Source organism: Stegostoma tigrinum, chromosome 7 (genome assembly GCF_030684315.1).
Source record: "Stegostoma tigrinum isolate sSteTig4 chromosome 7, sSteTig4.hap1, whole genome shotgun sequence".
In the NCBI taxonomy this organism is placed as follows: domain Eukaryota; kingdom Metazoa; phylum Chordata; class Chondrichthyes; order Orectolobiformes; family Stegostomatidae; genus Stegostoma; species Stegostoma tigrinum.
The window spans coordinates 18,554,597-18,573,442 of NC_081360.1; the positions used below are offsets into that span (position 1 = coordinate 18,554,597).

An 18,846-nucleotide genomic window follows, 5' to 3' on the forward strand; every position below is an offset into this window, starting at 1 on the left:
GCCTTTCCCGCTCAGATCCCACGGGAGTGCAGAGGGGGTGCTACCTGGCGGACAGTGACCCCGCCCCTGCCCGACCAACGTAATCAGGGAGGAAAAATGGCCGCCGCATTTTCGGCATGTTTCAGCGGCGACCGCACCTCAGGAGGGCTAATTGCTTTGGGGCTTCCTGCAGTCGCAAAAGGCGCTGCACAAAAATCTGACCCAGTTGCTCTTCTAAGACACCGATGCAGCCGATCGCCATTCTGAATGCCCCCCACACCCCCCACCCCAAAGTCGGGTTGGCTAGAGACGTATTGCATCCCAAGGGCACGGGTCATTCTGATCTTGTGGCGGGCACGAGTTTGCCTGCAGATGCAGTATTTGTTCAGTCAGCGGGCACTCTGTTACAGGGAGAATATAAACAATGGTGGCTCACAAAGTTAGGGAAACGGGTGATGAATTTATAAACAAATTAGTGGTGCTACTTTCTGCACACAAGGCATTTAAAGTAACAAAGAGGTTCAATATGGGGAGGGGGGTGCTGTTTGCGATTGAAGGAAAGCTGTTTCCACTTGTGGATAGAGACCAAAATTGAAGCCATGACTATGTCAAAGTCACTAATAAGTTCAATAAGCTGTTTGGGGGGAAACTGTTTCACCCAACAAAGCGGTTAGAAATATTCGATTTAATTATTTATCGTCACGCGTATTTTGTGGCAAAACACGGTGAGAAGTGTTGTGTGGTGTGGAGGGTGTGAGGCAAATAAGGCAGACGCCTCAAAGGCGAGGCTAGGTTAACACGTTGGGAGAAACATCTCGGAAGTCATGTTGAGACGGTCAGACGGAGAGGAGTGGGAGTGGGTCCGTGCGAAGCACAGCCACCGTCGCACCCGTACGGGAAGTGACGGCCGAGCAACATTATCGCTGCGCTATTGACCCAGAGACCCAGGCAACGCTCCGGGGGCCCGGTTTGAATCCCGCCACGGCAGATGGTGGAATTTGAATTCAACATAAATCTGGAATGAGAGAGACTAAGGATGGCTATGACTCCATTGTCGGGAGTCGGGCGGGGGGTAGGGGGGAAGCCATCTTGCTCACGAATGTCCTTCAGGGAAGGAAACTGCCATCCTTACCTGGTCTGGCCTTCGTTTGACTCCAAACCCACAGCAACGTGTTTGACTCTTCACTGACTCTTAATTAGGGATGGGCATCAAATGCTGGCCTCGTCGGTGACACCCTCATCCCTTGAGTAAGTAAATAAATAACTCAGGAACAAAAGTAGGTCACTCGGCCCATCGAGCCTGCTCGACCGTTCAGTGAGATCATGGCTGATCTGGTGAAGCCCGTTCCCACTTAACCTTGCCAACCTCTCACTTTCTTGTTCAACAAGAACCCCTCGCTCTTTGCCTCAAATATATTCAATCGCTCTGCTCCTGCTGCCTTTCAAGGAAGGCAGTGTACAACTCTCCGCGAGAAGAGGTTTCTCCTCACCTCCGACTTAAATGGGCGGCCCTCAATGTTTTAAAAATATGTGCTTAAGTACGAACTGGCTGGGCTAACTCTGTGCTGCAAATTCTTTATGAAACTTCATTTTCAGTGGAGCTATGAAGAAAGACTTGTGTAATCCATTGGAATCAGAATTAATTAAGGGCAATCAAAGAGAAGAATCAAAACGGGGGCGTGCGATCGAGGGAGATTTAGAAGCAGTCGTGTCACCGTGACTGGAAATCCTTGGTCGATGCTCTGCGGAGACGGGTTCAAATCCCACCGATCCTCGCGGAATTTGGAGTCGACTGGTGAATTCCGTGGAATTGAAAGATTCCCTCTGAAGCGGTGACGCTGAGGACCAACCCCCGATTGAAGGACAGCCGCCATCTTTACCTGACGGCGCCCACAGGCGACCGCCAGACCCACAGCAACTGGATTGACTCTCTACTGCTGTCCGAGACTCCCGGGCGAGTCCCGGGGTGGCCAACTGATGGGCGGCGACACTCGCACACCATGAGGGAAAAACGACAGAAGATCATTTCCACTGCTCAGTGAGATGTTTGTGAGGTAGAACGGGTATTGTCCGTCTGGGTTGGGAAGGATTCACTGGCGATGAGCGCTTCTCCCAAAAGCAACACCTCGCTGACGAAGCGGGAACCCCTTGCGTAAATGAAGGGCTCAAAGGTTTGCGGACAAGTGCCAGAGGAAGACATTCCCTGGCTCAGGACTGACCGGTCTGAGCAGCCCCCTTTTCCCCTGCGGCACTCGATGACGCCTCACCCGGGGGCCCGGCCATTTTGAGAAAAGGCGAGCGCCCAGCGGGGCCCACCCAATCGAAAACTGATATGAGACACTCACCCTCTTGCCGTCTTCGCCGGGATCACCCTGCAAGGAGGACACAGGGTGTCGTATCAGTGTTAATAGACTGCAGAGACTGAAAATGAAGGGCACCAGGTGCGCGCGCGCGCACACACACACACACACACACACACACACACACACACACACACACACGGTCATTGACTGTCCTCAACTCGGAATGACATTGGAAATGGACAAGGCCATTCAGCCCCTCAAGTCACAGAGAATCCCTACAGTGTGGAAGCAGGCCATTTGCCCCATCAAGTCCACACCAACCATCTGAAGGGACCCTCTTCCCCCATTTCACCCCTGAAACCCTACACTTGCCATGGCTAACCCCCCCAGCCTGCACATCCCTGAACACTGTGGGCAACTTGGCATGGCTGATCCACCCCTTCATCTTTGGAATGTGGGAGGAAACTGGAGCACCCGTAGGAAACGATGCAGACATGGGGAGAATGTGCAAACTCCACACAGACAGTTGCCCGCGGCTGGAATCGAACCCGGGTCCCTGGTGCTGTGAGGCAGCGGTGCTAACCACCGAGCCACCGTGCTGCTCCCAGTTCAGGAGGAAAGGGGTTTGCTGAATTGATGAAGGCGAGCGATAGAAACTTCCATCTCGAACAGGCTTGGTCCTGAAAGGGCGGGGGGTTGGCCCGTCCTGTTTGCAAGTCCTCCAACAACTGTATTTAGTAAGTCATGAAAAGATACCGTGCCCCCGACCCCACCCACCCCCCCACCCCCACCGTCTCTTGGCGAGATTCACGTGCACAGTGGATGGGAGTTGGGGGAGGGGGAAGCGGGGTGTGGGGGTGGAGATGCACCGGGCCGATAGCCACACTGGGAGATGGGGTGGGGGGGCCGAATCCTGGCTACTCACCGGCTCACCATCTCTCCCGGGGGGTCCGGGAGGTCCCGGCGGTCCCTCGACGCCGACCACTCGCTCCACTGCCACGCCGTCACCACGTTCCTGCCCCGTGGGAGCGGCAGATCCCGGAGGACCTGGGGGCCCCTGGATGCCCGGCGATCCTTTCTCCCCTTTCGGACCACGGTAACCGAATCCGGCTGTGCCCTGGCAGGAACAAGGGGGGGTTGGGGGGAATAGTTGGGGGGGGGGGTAGGGGTGAAGAGGAAGGTGAGGAACGTGAGCCCATTCTCTGGCTCGTCGGCTTGCTCCATACCCCAACTGTGCGTGGTGTTGGGCCTCCCCGCTCCCTCGGGAACGCCACGTGCTCATTATCAAACTTAACTCTGGGGGGGGGGTTGTAGTTTTGGGGTGGGGGTGGGGTGGTGGGCGGGGGAATGGATTGTTACGGAAGTATCTCAAACCGCAAAGAAGTTTCGGGATGGGATCCCAGATCCTCGGCCGATGTGATCAGGGGCTTGGAACGGGAGGTACCTCACTGGGCCGGAGCGGGAGTCAGGGGTGGGGGCAGGTTGGGGGGTGTGCTGCCAATCTGGGCGCATTCTGGCAGGCAGACCTGTCCGGGAGATGCCCGGGCTCTGCCCACCTCTCCCCCCACCCCCACAGCGTTACCCCCCCATCTGCGGACCGAGGATCGCTTCTTCTAAAGGCCATGGGCATAGTGGAAGACAGAAACAAGAAAATCCCAAAATCCGTAACACCCAAACGGAATGAAGTCTCTTGGATCAAACGTGTCAACTGACACCACTTGGGGGTGGTGGGGGTTGGGGGTGTTGGGCCTTGGTCAAGCCTTCACAGCACCAGTCCCTGGTGAAGTTGAGTCCCCTCACTGGTGATGCACTGACCACTCATGACACCTGGGGATAGTGAGGTACCACTACCGGCCTGGTCAGTCGGAGCGGGCTGTCAGAGTCCGACCTTGTCAATCGGAGTGGGCTGTCAGAGTCCGGGCCGTCAGTCGGAGCGGGCTGTCAGAGTCCGACCTTGTCAATCGGAGTGGGCTGTCAGAGTCCGGGCCGTCAGTCGGAGCGGGATGTCAGAGTCCGACCTCGTCAATCAGAGGGGGCTGTCAGAGTCCGGCCTCGTCAGTCGGAGCGGGATGTCAGAGTCTGTGCCATCAGTCGGAGCGGGATGTGAGAATCCGACCTCGTCAGTTGGAGCGGGCTGTCAGAGTCCGATCTCGTCAGTCGGAGCGGGCTGTCAGAGTCCAGGCCGTCAGTCGGAGCGGGATATGAGAGTCCAACCTCGTCAGTTGGAGCGGGCTGTCAGAGTCCGGCCTCGTCAGTCGGAGCGGGCTGTCAGAGTCCAGCCTCGTCAGTCGGAGCGGGCTGTCAGAGTCCGACCTCGTCAGTCGTAGGGGGCTGTCAGAGTCCGGGCCATCAGTCAGAGTGGGCTGTCAGAGTCCGACCCCCTGTCAGTCAGAGCGGGCTGTCAGAGTCCGGTCTGTCAGTCGGAGCAGGCTGTGAGAGTCTGACCCCGTCAGTCGGAGGGGACTGTCAGAGTCCGGGACCGTCAGTCGGACCAGGCTGTAAGAATCCGGGCCGTCAGTCAGAGTGGGCTGTGAGAGTCCGGACCATCAGTCAGAGTGGGCTGTGAGAGTCCGGGCTGTCAGTCGGAGGAGGCTGTGAGAGTCTGGGCCGTCAGTCGGAGGGGGCTATGAGAGTCTGGGCCGTCAGTCAGAGTGGGCTGTGAGAGTCCGGGAGCATCAGTTGGAGCGGGCTTTGAGAGTCCGGGCCGTCAGTCGGAGTGGGCTGTGAGTGTCCGTCCTCATCAGTCGGAGCAGACTGTGAGAGTCCGGGCAGTCAGTCGGAGTGTGCTGTGAGAGTCCGGGCCGTCAGTCAGAGCGGGCTGTGAGAGTCCGACCCTGTCAGTCGGAGTGGGCTGTGAGAGTCCGGGCCGTCAGTCGGAACAGGCTGTGAGAATCTGACCTCGTCAGTCGGAGTGAGCTGTGAGAGTCCGACCTCGCCAGTCAGAGCAGGCTGTGAGAGTCCGGGCCGTCAGTGGGAGCCGGGTGTGAGAGTCCGCGCCGTCAGTCGGAGCGGTCTGTGTGATGTCAGTGTTGGGTGTCGCACTCTCTCCTCAGGGGCAGAGTCCCTCTCTCTCTCCCCGACAGACTGACAGCTCAGACAGCGAGACAGAGAGAAGCTGGTTCTTGCGGTGCTGGGGGAGGGGTGGGGGTGGTGGTGGGAACAAGGCTGGAGGGGGAAAGGCTTTACTGTTAAAATGCAGCCAGTGACTGGAGTGTGAAATTGTGGGGGGTGGTGGGGGGTGGGTGCGAGCGGATCTGGTGGGGTTGAGAATTTTGAGGAATATCGGGGGGGGGAGGAGCCGGTGGAGGGGTGCGGGATGTGAGACAAAGTGGACCCCACTCTGAAAGGGTCAGAACGGGAGCGACGGGCTGAACGGTTTCCCCCCTCCACCCCCCCAGCGCCAGCCTGGAGACTCGAGATTGGAAGAACCATACCTTTTCGCCTGGATCCCCTTTGTCACCCTGAGGGATGAGAAACACACAGAACGAGAAAGAAGACACATTAGGAACACAAGCTGCAGGCCATTCGAAAAGGTGCTGGGTCCCGCCATAACTCATTTACCCCACAGGCCCAGAATTGCAACTGAATGTTCCCAAATACCTCTGCCGATGTCGCGGCAAAACAAAACAAAACAAAAAAATTCACAGAACTGGGGAAGGCTAAATCCGGGGCAATTTTTCTGTACCACTTCTGAAGCCATGCACAACTTCCTCCACATCCTTCCCCAGTTTCCGAGGCCTCCTCCAATCATCAGAGAAGGGGAGGCCTCAGAGCCTGGGGGCGATTGATTCGAGGCGTCAGAACAGTGAGGGTTCGATGCAGTCAATGGGGGCGGACCGTTTCCATTGGAGGGAAAGTGCCAGCTACCAGAGAGACACAGCTTGGTCCAAGAACCTGAGGCGAGGGTGAGCAGAATATATTTCTTTGTTAGGAAGCGAGTGGTTTTCTTTCACCTGGGACCCGCTGGCTGAGGGGAGAATGGAAACAGATTCACTGAAGGAGGAATTCTGGGGGCTGAGCTGAAAGAGCAAGAAGGTGGAAGTTAGCTCTCTCAAAGTGCCGCAGCGCAGTCGTGATGGGCCGAGTGGCCTGCTCGGGTTTGCTATGATTTGCACTCCAGCCATTGCACGCGGTGACAGAGTCCACCAAGCATCTCGCCGCAGCACCAGAGAGCTGCCAGGCCCGCAGGTACCGCTGCGGGCCTACATTTCGGGCCTAGTGGCAAGGCTGAGGCTATGAAGGGATCGGAATGCTGGCCTTCAGCCTGAGGGGCCCTGCCTGCTTCGTGAGAATGGGGTGGGGGGGAGGGTAAGTTAGCAGAGCGAAACCGAGGTGAGAGGATGGGAGATACACATCTGGAACAGGCCTGATCACTGCCTGAGAGGAGCAAGGTCTGATGACCTTCCCAGAAGTAGGCGAGGTGGGGAGGGAAGGGTGGGGTGGCGGATTCTGTGGGCTGGCTCTCCAGTTAGACCGCACCCCACCACCCCCCAACCCCCGCGCCTTCCTTGCCATCCCTGCAATACCCATCCATGACCTTCACGACCCCCAAAGATGCCAGTCAGGTTAGAGCACGAAGCAACCTCGAATCTGGAGCCAATGGGTTCGCAACTGGTGCACTTTCAGGTCTGGGCCTGGTCCTGCGCCAATCAGCTGGTCTCTTGACCATCCTCTCGCTTTGATCCACAAAACACCTCAAGGGGCTACACCCTCCCGGGGCCACTGTGAACGTCAGCACCGATCAGCACGGTTCGCACTTACCTTCTCTCCTTTGGCGGCTGCCCCAAAAACAGTGCTGCTGCTGTCTCCTTTTGGGCCACTGTGAACCCTCCCTCCTGCAAGGGAACCAGAGAGAAACCCCGTTGGAAGATTGCCTTCACTTGAGAGCGACGGGACTCCGCAGGCACCGACCTGATCAGGTTGCCGCCTTCCCCTGAGGCCCGTAGTGCCTTGGGCTGACCCGGGCCTGTCCGTGCGGCAGCCTGCTGAAGTGTTCGCCCGCCAATCCAGGTCCCCACCGGTCGACACAAGGTACGAGAGCATGAGGAGACCATTCAGCCCCTCCAGCCCTGCTCCACTGCCCAGTGGCTGATCCTCAGCTTGGAGCCCACCTCTCCCTCCCTTGAGGCCCGCGCCTGTCTACCCTAGCCTTGTGTGCGTTCCACAGTGGAATATCTACATCACTCGGTGTTTAGGGAGCTGTGGTGGGGGGAAATTCCAAAGGCTCACGACTTTTGAGCAGAAAAACTCTCCTCATCTCAGTCCCCAAATGCTCAGCCCCTCATCCTGAGCCATTCTCCACAGCTTGAGGGATGAGGGGGGCATGGGGGGCGGAGGTGGGGGTTTGGGTGGTTTGGTGGGATGGTGGGGTCCTCTCGGTGTCTATTCTGACAAGCTCCATCAGAATCTTGTCCATTTCCAAGGCGTCACCTCTCATTCTCCTAAACGTACCCTGGGGAAGTCTGCCCCATTTACTCAGCTTCTCATCTTCAGAAGACACCTCCCACGCCTCCCTGCCCACCGCCCCACCCAATCCCTGGGGGCCTGATCGAGTGAACGTTGGCTGGGACATTCTCCAATGCAGAGACGTCATTACTGAAACGTGGAGAGTAAGGCTGAACCAGGATTCCGGATGCATTCGCACCGTACTGTTAAATTGACTCCCGAACCCCGAAACTCTCTCAGTGAAGGCCAAGTGCCTCTCCCCCCCAGCGGCCCCCGAGCTCACCCTCGCCGCCCTGGCCTACCCTCACCGTCTCCACATCCACTGAGCCCTGGCACCCAGTCCATGCCTGTCAGATTCCGGCTTTAGGCACTCGCACGCGCGCGCGCGCACACACACACATGCACGCACACCCACACACACGTGCACACACGTGAACACACACTCGCACATACACACATGCACACACATATGCACACACACGCGCACACATGCATGCACACACACATGCACGCATACACACACACGTGCACACACATGAACACACACTCGCACATACACACACATATACACAGACACACACACATATACACATGTGCACACACATGCATGCGCACACACATGCACACACGTGCGCGCACACACTCTCTCTTCCCCACACACACGTGTCCTCAGGCCCCGTCCTCTCAGCAGGGCACAGAGTCTGCTGCATATTCTCTCTTAAGGTGGGAGTGGGCGTGACCCAGCCCTCAGGCCTCTGTTAACACTGCACCGGGTGGATAATCTACCGAGTGTCGCCTCACTGCTCTGCTGGGATCCTGCTGTGCGACAACCGGCCCAAGATCGTGCAATGGTGCTGGCATTTCAAGGGGAGCTTCGTTCACCGGGGACCGCTTTGGGGGCAGGGCAAGGCGCCACGCAAATGTGACTCCTCACCAGCTTTCCCAAACAGGGGCAAGCCGAGAAGGGACGCGAGTCGGGTCGGGGGTGTGGATTCCAGCGGGAAGGATCCTCACGGGATGTGATAATGGGAACTGCAGACTCCAGGATCCTCACGGGAGTTGGTTACAAAGCGGTAATATTCAGAAGAGGGGAGCCCTGCAGGAAGACGCCAATCCTGGTGCGACCTGTGGGTCATCCCTGCCTTAGTGGCCCCTCTCCATGTCGGCCACTGGAACTGCGATTGGATCAGGGTTTTGGGAGGGTGGGAAGTGCTGCCTGAGAGCAGAAAGCAAGAGACGTTGGTGAGATTTACCGAACGCATTGTACAGACTTCCACTGTCTCTGCGGCCATCACTAAATCCAAGGGGCTTTTTGGCATCTCAGTCAATTCCATGAGCTGTCCATGGGAGACCAGCACTCCGCGTGGGATCTACCCAGGTAGGCCAACAGTTAACTGAACGTGTACCAGCTCCCTGTGCTATTTATGCAACGCACTCCTCAATGTGGAGCAATAACGCAGAAAATTCATCAAACCTAGCCACACAAATCAGAGCTAAACGGTACGGCTAATCTCAGTTCCTCACCCGCTCCAAATGATATTCGCACACACACACACACACACAAACACACACACAAACACTCATACACACACACACAAACACACACACATGCTAACACGCACACACACCCACTCACGCAAACACACACACACTCACTCACTCATACACACACCCACACACATGCACACACACACGTGTGCAAACACACATACACACACTCACTCACTCATAAACACACAAACACGTGCACACACACTCACACATAGACAAACACGTGCACACATACACGGGAGAACCCTTGCTTTTGGAAAACGAGACAACACTGTGTGGAGCCGGATGAACACAGCAGGCCAGACAGCATCAGAGCAACAGGAAAGCTGACGTTTCGGGTCGGGACCCTTCTTCAGAAATTCGGACCAACTCGAAACGTCAACTTTCCGGCTCCTCTGATGCTGCCTGGGCCTGCTGTGTACCTCCAGCTCCACACAGTGTTGCCTGCGACTCCAGCATCGGCAGTTCTTGCTGTCTCTTTGTTTGGGAAAATGCTGTTTGCCTGTCCTGCACTTCTGTTTTAGACCACAAGAGGGTAGTGCAGTATCACAGTGCAGCTGGAGGAAGGTTTGTTTTAATCTTATTAACCAGCCAAGACACACACGGTAACTCTTGTAACCATAAAACATGACACTTCTTTCTGTATGCCACATGGTGAGAACCTCTTTCCAAACCTACCCTGGGTCTGACTTGCTTCCCGCTAACATACCTGCGGCAAAAATACCGACATCCTTAACATAAAATCCCGATTTCAAGTCTTTCTCCAAGTCCCAAAGAATTTCACAAGCAATTAAGTACTTTTCTGAAGACAAAATCACTGCAGACTTGTTCGGAATGACAGCACACTGCTCCCCCAGTACTATCCCTTCGACAGCGCACTGCTCCTCCAGTACTGTCCCTTCGACAGCGCACTGCTCCTCCAGTACTGTCCCTTCGACAGTGCGGCACTCCCTCAGCACTGTCCCATCGACAGAGCGGCACTCCCTCAGTATTGACTCTGACAGTGCAGCTCTCCCTCAGTACTGACCCTCTGACAATGCGGCGCTCCCTCAGTACTGACCCTCTGACAGTGCAGCTCTCCCTCAGTACTGGCCCTCTGACAGTGCAGCACTCCCTCAGTACTGACCCTCTGACAGTGCGGCAGTCCCTCAGTACTGACCCTCTGACAGTGCGGCGCTCCCTCAGTGCTGATCCTCTGACAGTGCAGCGCTCCCTCAGTACTGACCCTCTGACAGTGCAGCTCTCCCTCAGTACTGACCCTCTGACAGTGCACCGCTCCCTCAGTACTGTCCCTCTGACAGTGCAGCGCTCCCTCAGTACTGACCCTCTGACAGTGCAGCTCTCCCTCAGTACTGACCCTCTGACAGTGCACCGCTCCCTCAGTACTGACCCTCTGACAGTGCAGCTCTCCCTCAGTACTGGCCCTCTGACAGTGCGGCGCTCCCTCAGTACTGACCCTCTGACAGTGCGGCGCTCCCTCAGTACTGACCCTCTGACAGTGCACCGCTCCCTCAGTACTGACCCTCTGACAGTGCAGCAGTCCCTCAGTACTGACCCTCTGACAGTGCGGCAGTCCCTCAGTACTGACCCTCTGACAATGCGGCGCTCCCTCAGTACTGACCCTCTGACAGTGCAGCTCTCCCTCAGTACTGACCCTCTGACAGTGCGGCAGTCCCTCAGTACTGACCCTCTGACAGTGCGGCGCTCCCTCAGTACTGACCCTCTGACAGTGCAGCACTCCCTCAGTACTGACCCTCTGACAGTGCAGCTCTCCCTCAGTACTGACCCTCTGACAGTGCACCGCTCCCTCAGTACTGACCCTCTGACAGTGCAGCAGTCCCTCAGTACTGACCCTCTGACAGTGCGGCAGTCCCTCAGTACTGACCCTCTGACAGTGCGGCGCTCCCTCAGTGCTGATCCTCTGACAGTGCAGCACTCCCTCAGTACTGACCCTCTGACAGTGCAGCTCTCCCTCAGTACTGACCCTCTGACAGTGCACCGCTCCCTCAGTACTGACCCTCTGACAGTGCGGCGGTCCCTCAGTGCTGATCCTCTGACAGTGCAGCACTCCCTCAGTACTGACCCTCTGACAATGCGGCGCTCCCTCAGTACTGACCCTCTGACAGTGCGGCGCTCCCTCAGTGCTGATCCTCTGACAATGCAGAGCTCCCTCAGCACAATGGGCCGTGATAGATGGGCCACTCACTCTGTGACAGCCTGAAATGTGGAGCGAAGTTGTTGGGGAGGGGATTGTAGCCTGAAGCTAGTGAGGGTCCCCAACCTCGGTGTGTCCCTGAGACCTGTACCCATATGTCACTCTGCTCACCTGGTCTGAGGGGTGTGCTCTCCAGGCTGGTGTGCAGCCGATCGATAGTGATGGGAGGGGGCTGCACCGGTGAGCGATCTGGGAGACGATGTGAAGGAGGTGTGACCTGTGAATGAAGCAGAGTTTGTTTAAGAAAAGGGTTTCATAAGAATATGGAAAGGGATTTGGCAAGCGGCTTGTTTGCGCTATTTCTCCCCACATTGCTTTCCTGGTGTAAACTTCAGTGAGTCAATCCCAAAATCTCTACAGTGTACCATCTACAGCATTTAGTACAGCAACTGGAAGGAAGGGGAGGGTGGGTAGGGAAGATGATACAGAGGAGTAGATCAGAGGTGGAATGAGGAAGGAAGGAATGAGAAAAGAGAGGAAGCTTGGTCTCATCACATGCATGTGCTGGGTAAGAAGGCAATTAAAATCTCTAACTTACATCAGCCTAATGTTGTATAATTTGTAGTTGGTATTGAAGTAAAATCTGCAGTTTAGAATTCTATCATGGCGAGCCTTTAGCGAGTTTATTTTTGAGGGGCTTGCTGGAACAGCAGCGTAGTTAAGAAGCAGCTATCACTGGATTCTCATTATCTAACTCAGATTGACCATTTGTGTCGGGAACACACATAAACAGCCAACTTAGTGTGACTCAGCATCGCAGTGTGACTTACAATGGAGCGGTGCAATTGATTGTTAAAACTGCGTCCTACTGTGAAGTACTCAAATTAAGAGTCTTAAGGAGTTTAGCAGTAGAGAAAGAAGTGTTCAGCTGCTTCTATCTGAATAAAGCAGCTAACTGATGAGTAGAATTGCTGAGTATTTCTAGTCTTCAAAGTAAAATGAAAGCCTTTAGTTTGCGCTTAGATGTCTGATGTCTCCCCGTTCTCTCAAAAACAGCTTGTTAGGTGTAAGATTGATACAGGTGCGTAAAAAAGGGAAAAATACAACAAAGTGTTCAGGGTAGGAGTCCTGAGAGTGTAAAGAGCAGGGACTCAGGAGTGAATCATTCAAATAAAAAGGAACAGAGCCGGTCAGAAGGGTGATGTGTTGCTGCTGCAGCCACTGGGAGCCTCTGGACATGAAGGTAATCCGTCGGGAGCCAACTTACAGTCAACGCTTGCAGCTTGAGCAAGGTCAGATGTGAGTTGAGAAGCTGGAACACGAGACCGGGCCACATCAGAGAAGGGCAAAGTTATCTGAATACTTTGCTCCAGGAGGCAGACGCATCTCTGAGATTGGGCAATTCCAGCTGAGGAGAGTGCCAGTGTGAGTGAGGCAGGTGAAGGGGAATGCAAGAGGTAGCTGTCAAGGAGACTCTGTCCCTGTGATAACCCAGTGGTTACAAGGGTCCTGTAAGCTGTGCAGAGGAGAGTGCTGACTGCGCAGGAGATGAATGAACAGACCACAACACCATGGTGCATGGGGGCATTCAAGTTGAGGATGGAATTAGCAATGTAGGAGCGAGAGGGCAAGTATAGCTCGGGTGGGGGGGGGGGGGGGGGACAGATAATGTTCTCTGCAGCATGAGTGTAAAGTTAAAGGTTTCCCCTCTGAGCGGGAGAGGAACTTGGGGAGGGATGGCAGGGATCCAGTCGGCACCGACATTGGGGCGAGACTGGCAAAAGGTTTTGAACGATCAGGAGGTGCGGAGCAGCGGGATTTGAAGGGGGCCCTTGTGCCCGATTCACAAAAAGTGTCAAAATTCAGCAGGTTTTTTTAGGGAAGGCACATGGATGTTTTGAAAGGGGCAGCTGAGCACAAAACCTAAGGAGGCCTTATATGAGTCAGGCCACAGCTGGGACGATGCGAACGGCTTCAACTTTCTATTTTTTGAGGGACGGTATTACCGACACTGGGGGGGGGGGTGGTCCAGAGGAGGTCCCAGATGTGGAGGGGCGGTATTAGGAGGACAGGTTTTGGTAGGCTGGGCTTGTGATCCCTGAGGTTTAGAAGAATGAGAAGCGACCTCGTTGAAATGTATGGGATTCTGGGCGGGCTTGGCAGTATCGATGCCAAGAGGCTATCTTCGCTCATCGAAGGAGCTGAGGGCATCGTCACAGTGACAGGGGGTCATGCAGTCAAGTCGGAGATGAGGAGGAATCCCTTCCCTCAAGATGGTAAGGGAATTCTCTCCCACAGAGGGCCCGGGTCGTTGAGTACCTTTAAGAGCGAGATAAATGGGTTTTTTTTCAGTCGGTAAGGGTCACGGGGGAAAGGCAGGAGCTGAGGGTTATCAGATTGGCCACCATCTCATCGATTGGCACAGCAGAGTCAGTGGGCCTATCCTACCTCCTCATGGCCTTGTAACAGCAGGCGGGAATGAAGGGAAGGGGGAGCAGTGGGATAAGCAGAGAGGAAGAAAGGAGGGTGGGAGTGGTGGCAAAGAAGGAGAAGAGGAAGGGATTCACGGAGGAAGGGAACAATGGAGCAAGTACACAGGGAAAGAAGGAATGATGGCAGGGGGCGGTGAGAAGGAATGATGGGGAGGGGGAGAGAAGGAATGACGCGGGGGGGAGAGAAGGAATGATGGGGGAGAAAAGCAATGATGGGGGTTAGAAAAGGAATGATGGGGGAGGGAAGGAATGATGGGGAGGGGGAGAGAAGGAATGATGAGGGAGAGAGAAGGGATGATGGGGGATAGAAAAGGAATGATGGGGAGGGAAGAGGGGGAGGGGAGGAAGAAGAAGGGTAATGAGGATCCTCCAGAATGACCCGAAACCCGGGTGCCCGAGCGGAAAAGACTAATTGCATTTCTCTAGCGCCTTCTGACAACCAGGGAAGCCTGAAGCGCTTAAATAAAAGTAACGGCTGGAGACCTGAAAACAAACAGAAATTGCGGCAGAAACCCAGCAGCTCTGGCAGCCCTCTGCGGGCGGGAAGCAGAGCCAATATTTCAGGCCCGGGATCTCTTCGCCGGGCTGGATGCAGCCGTCTCTGACAAGTAATCACTGGCGGAAGGCAGCAGCAGACTGGTGAAATGTGGCAGCAGTGAGATAGTCTGCCTCAGGTACGTGGCTTGAACGATGAACAGGGCCCTGAGTGGCGTGGGGGTCGGGGGTGGCGCAATGATGCAAGGCCAGAGGAGACAGCCACGAACGAGAAGAGAATCCGAAGTGGCGTTCCTGGGAGAAATAAACGGCAGGAACAGAAGCGGCCGCTGGCGGAGAGAAACAGGAGCGGAGGTTATGGTCTGTAATGGTTGAGTCCGCACGGCTGCAAAGTCCCTGTTCGGGGGAGGGTGGGGGGAGGTGCTGTCCCTTACGTACGCGAGCCCAGGCCGTGGACAGAGATGTCAGTGCGGGAAGGGTATTATGGCACAACACCCACTGAGTCACACAGACATCCCAGAGCTTGGCCGCTGTCATAGTGCAGAAAAAGTGGCAGCGCACAGCAAGATCCCACTGTGGCGGGGGTCGCGGGCCGGATAGCCCGTTTCAGTTGCAGTGGACCGAGGGCTAAATATTGGCCAGGATGTCAGGGAAAACTCCTCCTTGATTCAGAGACGTGAGACCTCTTATGTCCTCGGAAGGAGTAGGCACAGCCTTGTCCCAACAATCCATCCGAAAGGCAGCACTTCTGGCAGGATTGGAGGGCTCCCTTTACTCTCCAGCCTCCACTCTCCATAGAGTGAGATGAGCAACTCCTGGCCTTCCGGTGAGAATACCACTCAGTGCGCTATATCCAATACCGTAAGCAAGGTGCTTTCATATCTTAGACTCTCTACAGGGTGGAAACAGGCCCTTCGGCCCAACAAGGCCATACTGACCCTCAGAGCACCCGCCCTCTACAACCCACCTAACCTGCACACCCCCGAACACTACAGGCAATTTAGCACGGACTTTGGACTGTGGGAGGAAGCCGGAGGAAACCCACGCAGACACGGGGAGAACGTGCAAACTCCACACAGACAGTCGCCAGAGGCTGGAATCGAACCCGGGTCCCTGGCGCTGTGAGGCTGCAGTGCGAACCACTGAGCCACCATGCTCAGATGGTGAAAGGTTGCGACATAAATCCAAGCGCTTCTGTTCCGCGATAGGCCGACATCTACGGATGTGTCAGAGATAATGGGAACTGCAGATGCTGGAGATTCCAAGATAATAAAATGTGAGGCTGGATGAACACAGCAGGCCAAGCAGCATCTCAGGAGCACAAAAGCTGACGTTTCGGGCCTAGACCCTTCATCAGAGAGCTCTGATGAAGGGTCTAGGCCCGAAACGTCAGCTTTTGTGCTCCTGAGATGCTGCTTGGCCTGCTGTGTTCATCCAGCCTCACATTTTATTATCTACGGATGTGTGATTGCATTAAATCTTCCAAACACAGAGCGTGGTGGAGTCAGGTCACGGATGCACTGTTGGTCATTAACTTTGAACGACATACTTGCTAAGTGCTGGAGTCCTGTGGGGCTTTCCGAGCGGATCCTGAAACGACAGTAACCACCACTTTGGTCTGAATGTGATAGCAGGTGATAGGGAGTTCACGACCAACAGCGGTAAGTGCCCAAGGAGACCTTGTCAAAAATAGGCGACACTTTGCATCACAGAAGTGAAGGGGCCTCTGCTCAGGAGTGGGTTGTTACTTAGAGAGCTCGATGCAATGATTTTCGCTGAGTACGGTGCAACCGAAATGGAAGGAAAAGTTGCATTTTTTTTTATCGTGCCTTGCAGTTACCAGGTGCCCCAGAGCTGTCACGGCCAATGACTGCCCCTGGAGCACAGTTACCCATTCGGAAGGGTTAACAAATGTGGCAGCCCACCTCAGCTCAGCAAGCTCCCCAGAACCAAGCGACGTGACAACGAACAGATTAACTGCTTTCTGTGATGGTGGCCGAGGTCAGGAAGGACCCCTCTTACCCTATTTCAAACATGGGATGGTGATAAATGTTGGCACGTCCAAGTACATACGTAAAAGGGAGCGGAGGGATATGGGTCAGAGGTGGGGAAGCATTTACAAGGGCAGCTAAGAGGATGCAGAAAGCGGATGGGCCAAACAGCCTGTTGTACTCTGTTACTTGCAATGCAATGCGCTGGAAAAAGACGTGTCGCTCTTGCACTCATCAGGGCAAATGCAAGAATGCCAACAACATATACTATAGGAAACACAGGCTTGTGCCTCTGGGCAGCCCATAGCCCTTCATTCTTTTCTCTGTGGCAATGCTAAGGTCGCTTGGCACTCATTAAATCCTGTGCAGTACAAATTGCTGTGAATGTTTGAAAGGATGTTGTATTTGTCCTGATGAGTGCAAAGCAAAAAGCTTCAGCAAGACGGCTCTCCTTTCAGCGTGGTTCAAGCTCTATGTTCCCAACTGTCACCCGGTACGCAGTATTTGGTGAAAAGTCATGGCATCAGCTACATTCTTGACTTGGAAGGTCGAAACTTAAGCCCATGGTATTTGTACATTTCACAAGTCATAAATGGGCAAATGGAGATTACAAATGTAACTTGAACTCAAGCTGCTAACTGGAAGTGCATTTCTTGGGCTATTTTTACTCACACGTGAGAGATGGAATTCAGCAGAACTGGTACACGATCCAAATGATTTTTGTCAGTCACATCTAATAAATTCCACTGTGCAGACTGCAACACGGCACTCCAGATACCTCATTATAAAAAGAGTACCACTCACACTTAGGACAGTTTACAGCACAGGAGGCCACTCAGCCTCCTGTGTCTGCGCTAGATCTCTGTCAGAGCAATTCGCCTCATCCCGCTGCCCTACCTTCTCCATTCTGTGCTTTCTGACCTACATCAGTCACTGGTTAAAGCAAGCCCAAGATTTTGAAGCTCCTATTCCTGGTTCCAAATCCCTTCCTGGAAGACCCCACCCGTCCACTGGCTCAGTGGTTAGCACTGCTGCCTCACTGCGCCAGGGACCCGGGTTCAATTCCACCCTTGGGTGACTGTGTGGAGTTTGCACATTTGCCCCGTGTCTGCGTGGGTTTCCTCTCACGGTCCAAAGATGTGCAGGCTAAGTGGATTGGCCATGTTAAATTGCTCTTAGTGTTCAGGGATGTGTAGATTAGGTGGGTTTAGAGGGGGCTGGGTCTGGGTGGGATGCTCTGAGGGTCAGTGTGGACATGTTGGGCTGAAGGACCTGTTTCCACACTGTAGGGATTCTATCCAAAAAAAATCCTTCCTGTCCAGTGGGACCCTATAGGAATTTGCATGTCCCAATGAAATCAGCTCTTATTCTTCTAAAGTTGAGAGAGAGCACAAACCCAGATTCCTCAATCTCTCTTGAGGGGAACAATCCAGCCGTTACAGTCTGGCGCAGCCTTAATTCCCCCTTTGGGAGACACGGAAAGAGAGAGACAGCCACACACATGGTGGAGCTGGGTTCCAGATTCACTGCCTCTGTCAGGGAATAAAATACCCTTTAGGACACCTCAGTGGAAGGACTAAATCAGCCTGGTGTGTGAGTGTCTGCGTGTGAGAGAGCGTGTATATGTGGCTGTGTGTGTGAGGCAGTGTATGTGTGACAGAGTGTCTGTGTGTGTGTGTATGAGAGAGAGAGAGAGAAAGAGGGACTGTGTGTGTGTGAGAGAGGGAGTGCATCTGTGTGTGTGTTTGTGCATGCGTGCAAGCAAATGCAGACACGGGACAGGGGCTGGTAGAGAGAGACAAAAGTTAAGAATTAAAGCAGCAGGAGCACTCGGCAAGATTTTCTCATATTAATCTCGGTATCTAATGCAGACAAATTGAAAGCATCTGCAAGTTTATTAAGAGGGAATAATCCAATGGTTTTGTGTGAAGAATCCTGCACACTGGTGATTACATTGGTCACAGCAAATTGTACTTCAGTTCGAATGTGTAGGATGAACTGTATTCTCAACTGGGGCCAATTAAGCTCAGGTTACAGCAATAGTTATGTTTCCCACAGCCCAGAGTGCAAGCAGCACAGTCATATGTGTCCGTCCAGCATTTCTGTGGAACATTCACTTTCCCAGGGTTGCGTGGGGACTGAGGGAAGTTTTGAGTCAGTACGCATCTCTTAGGTGAAGAAAATAATTACTGTAGTCACGTATGTAGACGCACAGCACAGAAACAGGCCATTCAGCCCTAAAGGCCCATGCTGGTTTTAGTGCTTCGCAGAAGACTCCTGCTTCAACTCATCCTATGAACATATCCTTCCTGACTTTTCTCCCTCATGTCTGGATCTAACTCACCTTAAAAGTATCCATGTTATTCACTCTCTTTGGTAGCAAGTTCAACATTTTTAGAACCCTTCGGATAGAGAGGTTTCTCCCAATGCTCTAC

The 18,846-nt window shown here is 54.3% G+C and overlaps 1 protein-coding gene across 4 annotated transcripts in view; it reads right to left on the bottom strand.

Annotated features, from left to right (window-relative positions):
• Nucleotides 1-18,846, bottom strand: part of LOC125453823 (collagen alpha-1(XVIII) chain-like) — a 284,767-nt gene that overhangs the window by 80,259 nt on the left and 185,662 nt on the right. For all 4 annotated transcript variants that reach the window (XM_048533814.2, XM_048533813.2, XM_059647079.1 and 1 more), the window contains 5 exons: nt 11,605-11,710; nt 7,044-7,117; nt 5,717-5,743; nt 3,208-3,399; nt 2,325-2,351 (listed from right to left, as the gene is read on the bottom strand). In XM_048533814.2, the coding sequence (XP_048389771.2) occupies nt 2,325-2,351; nt 3,208-3,399; nt 5,717-5,743; nt 7,044-7,117; nt 11,605-11,710 (426 nt within the window). The remainder of the gene's footprint in view (nt 1-2,324; nt 2,352-3,207; nt 3,400-5,716; nt 5,744-7,043; nt 7,118-11,604; nt 11,711-18,846) is intronic.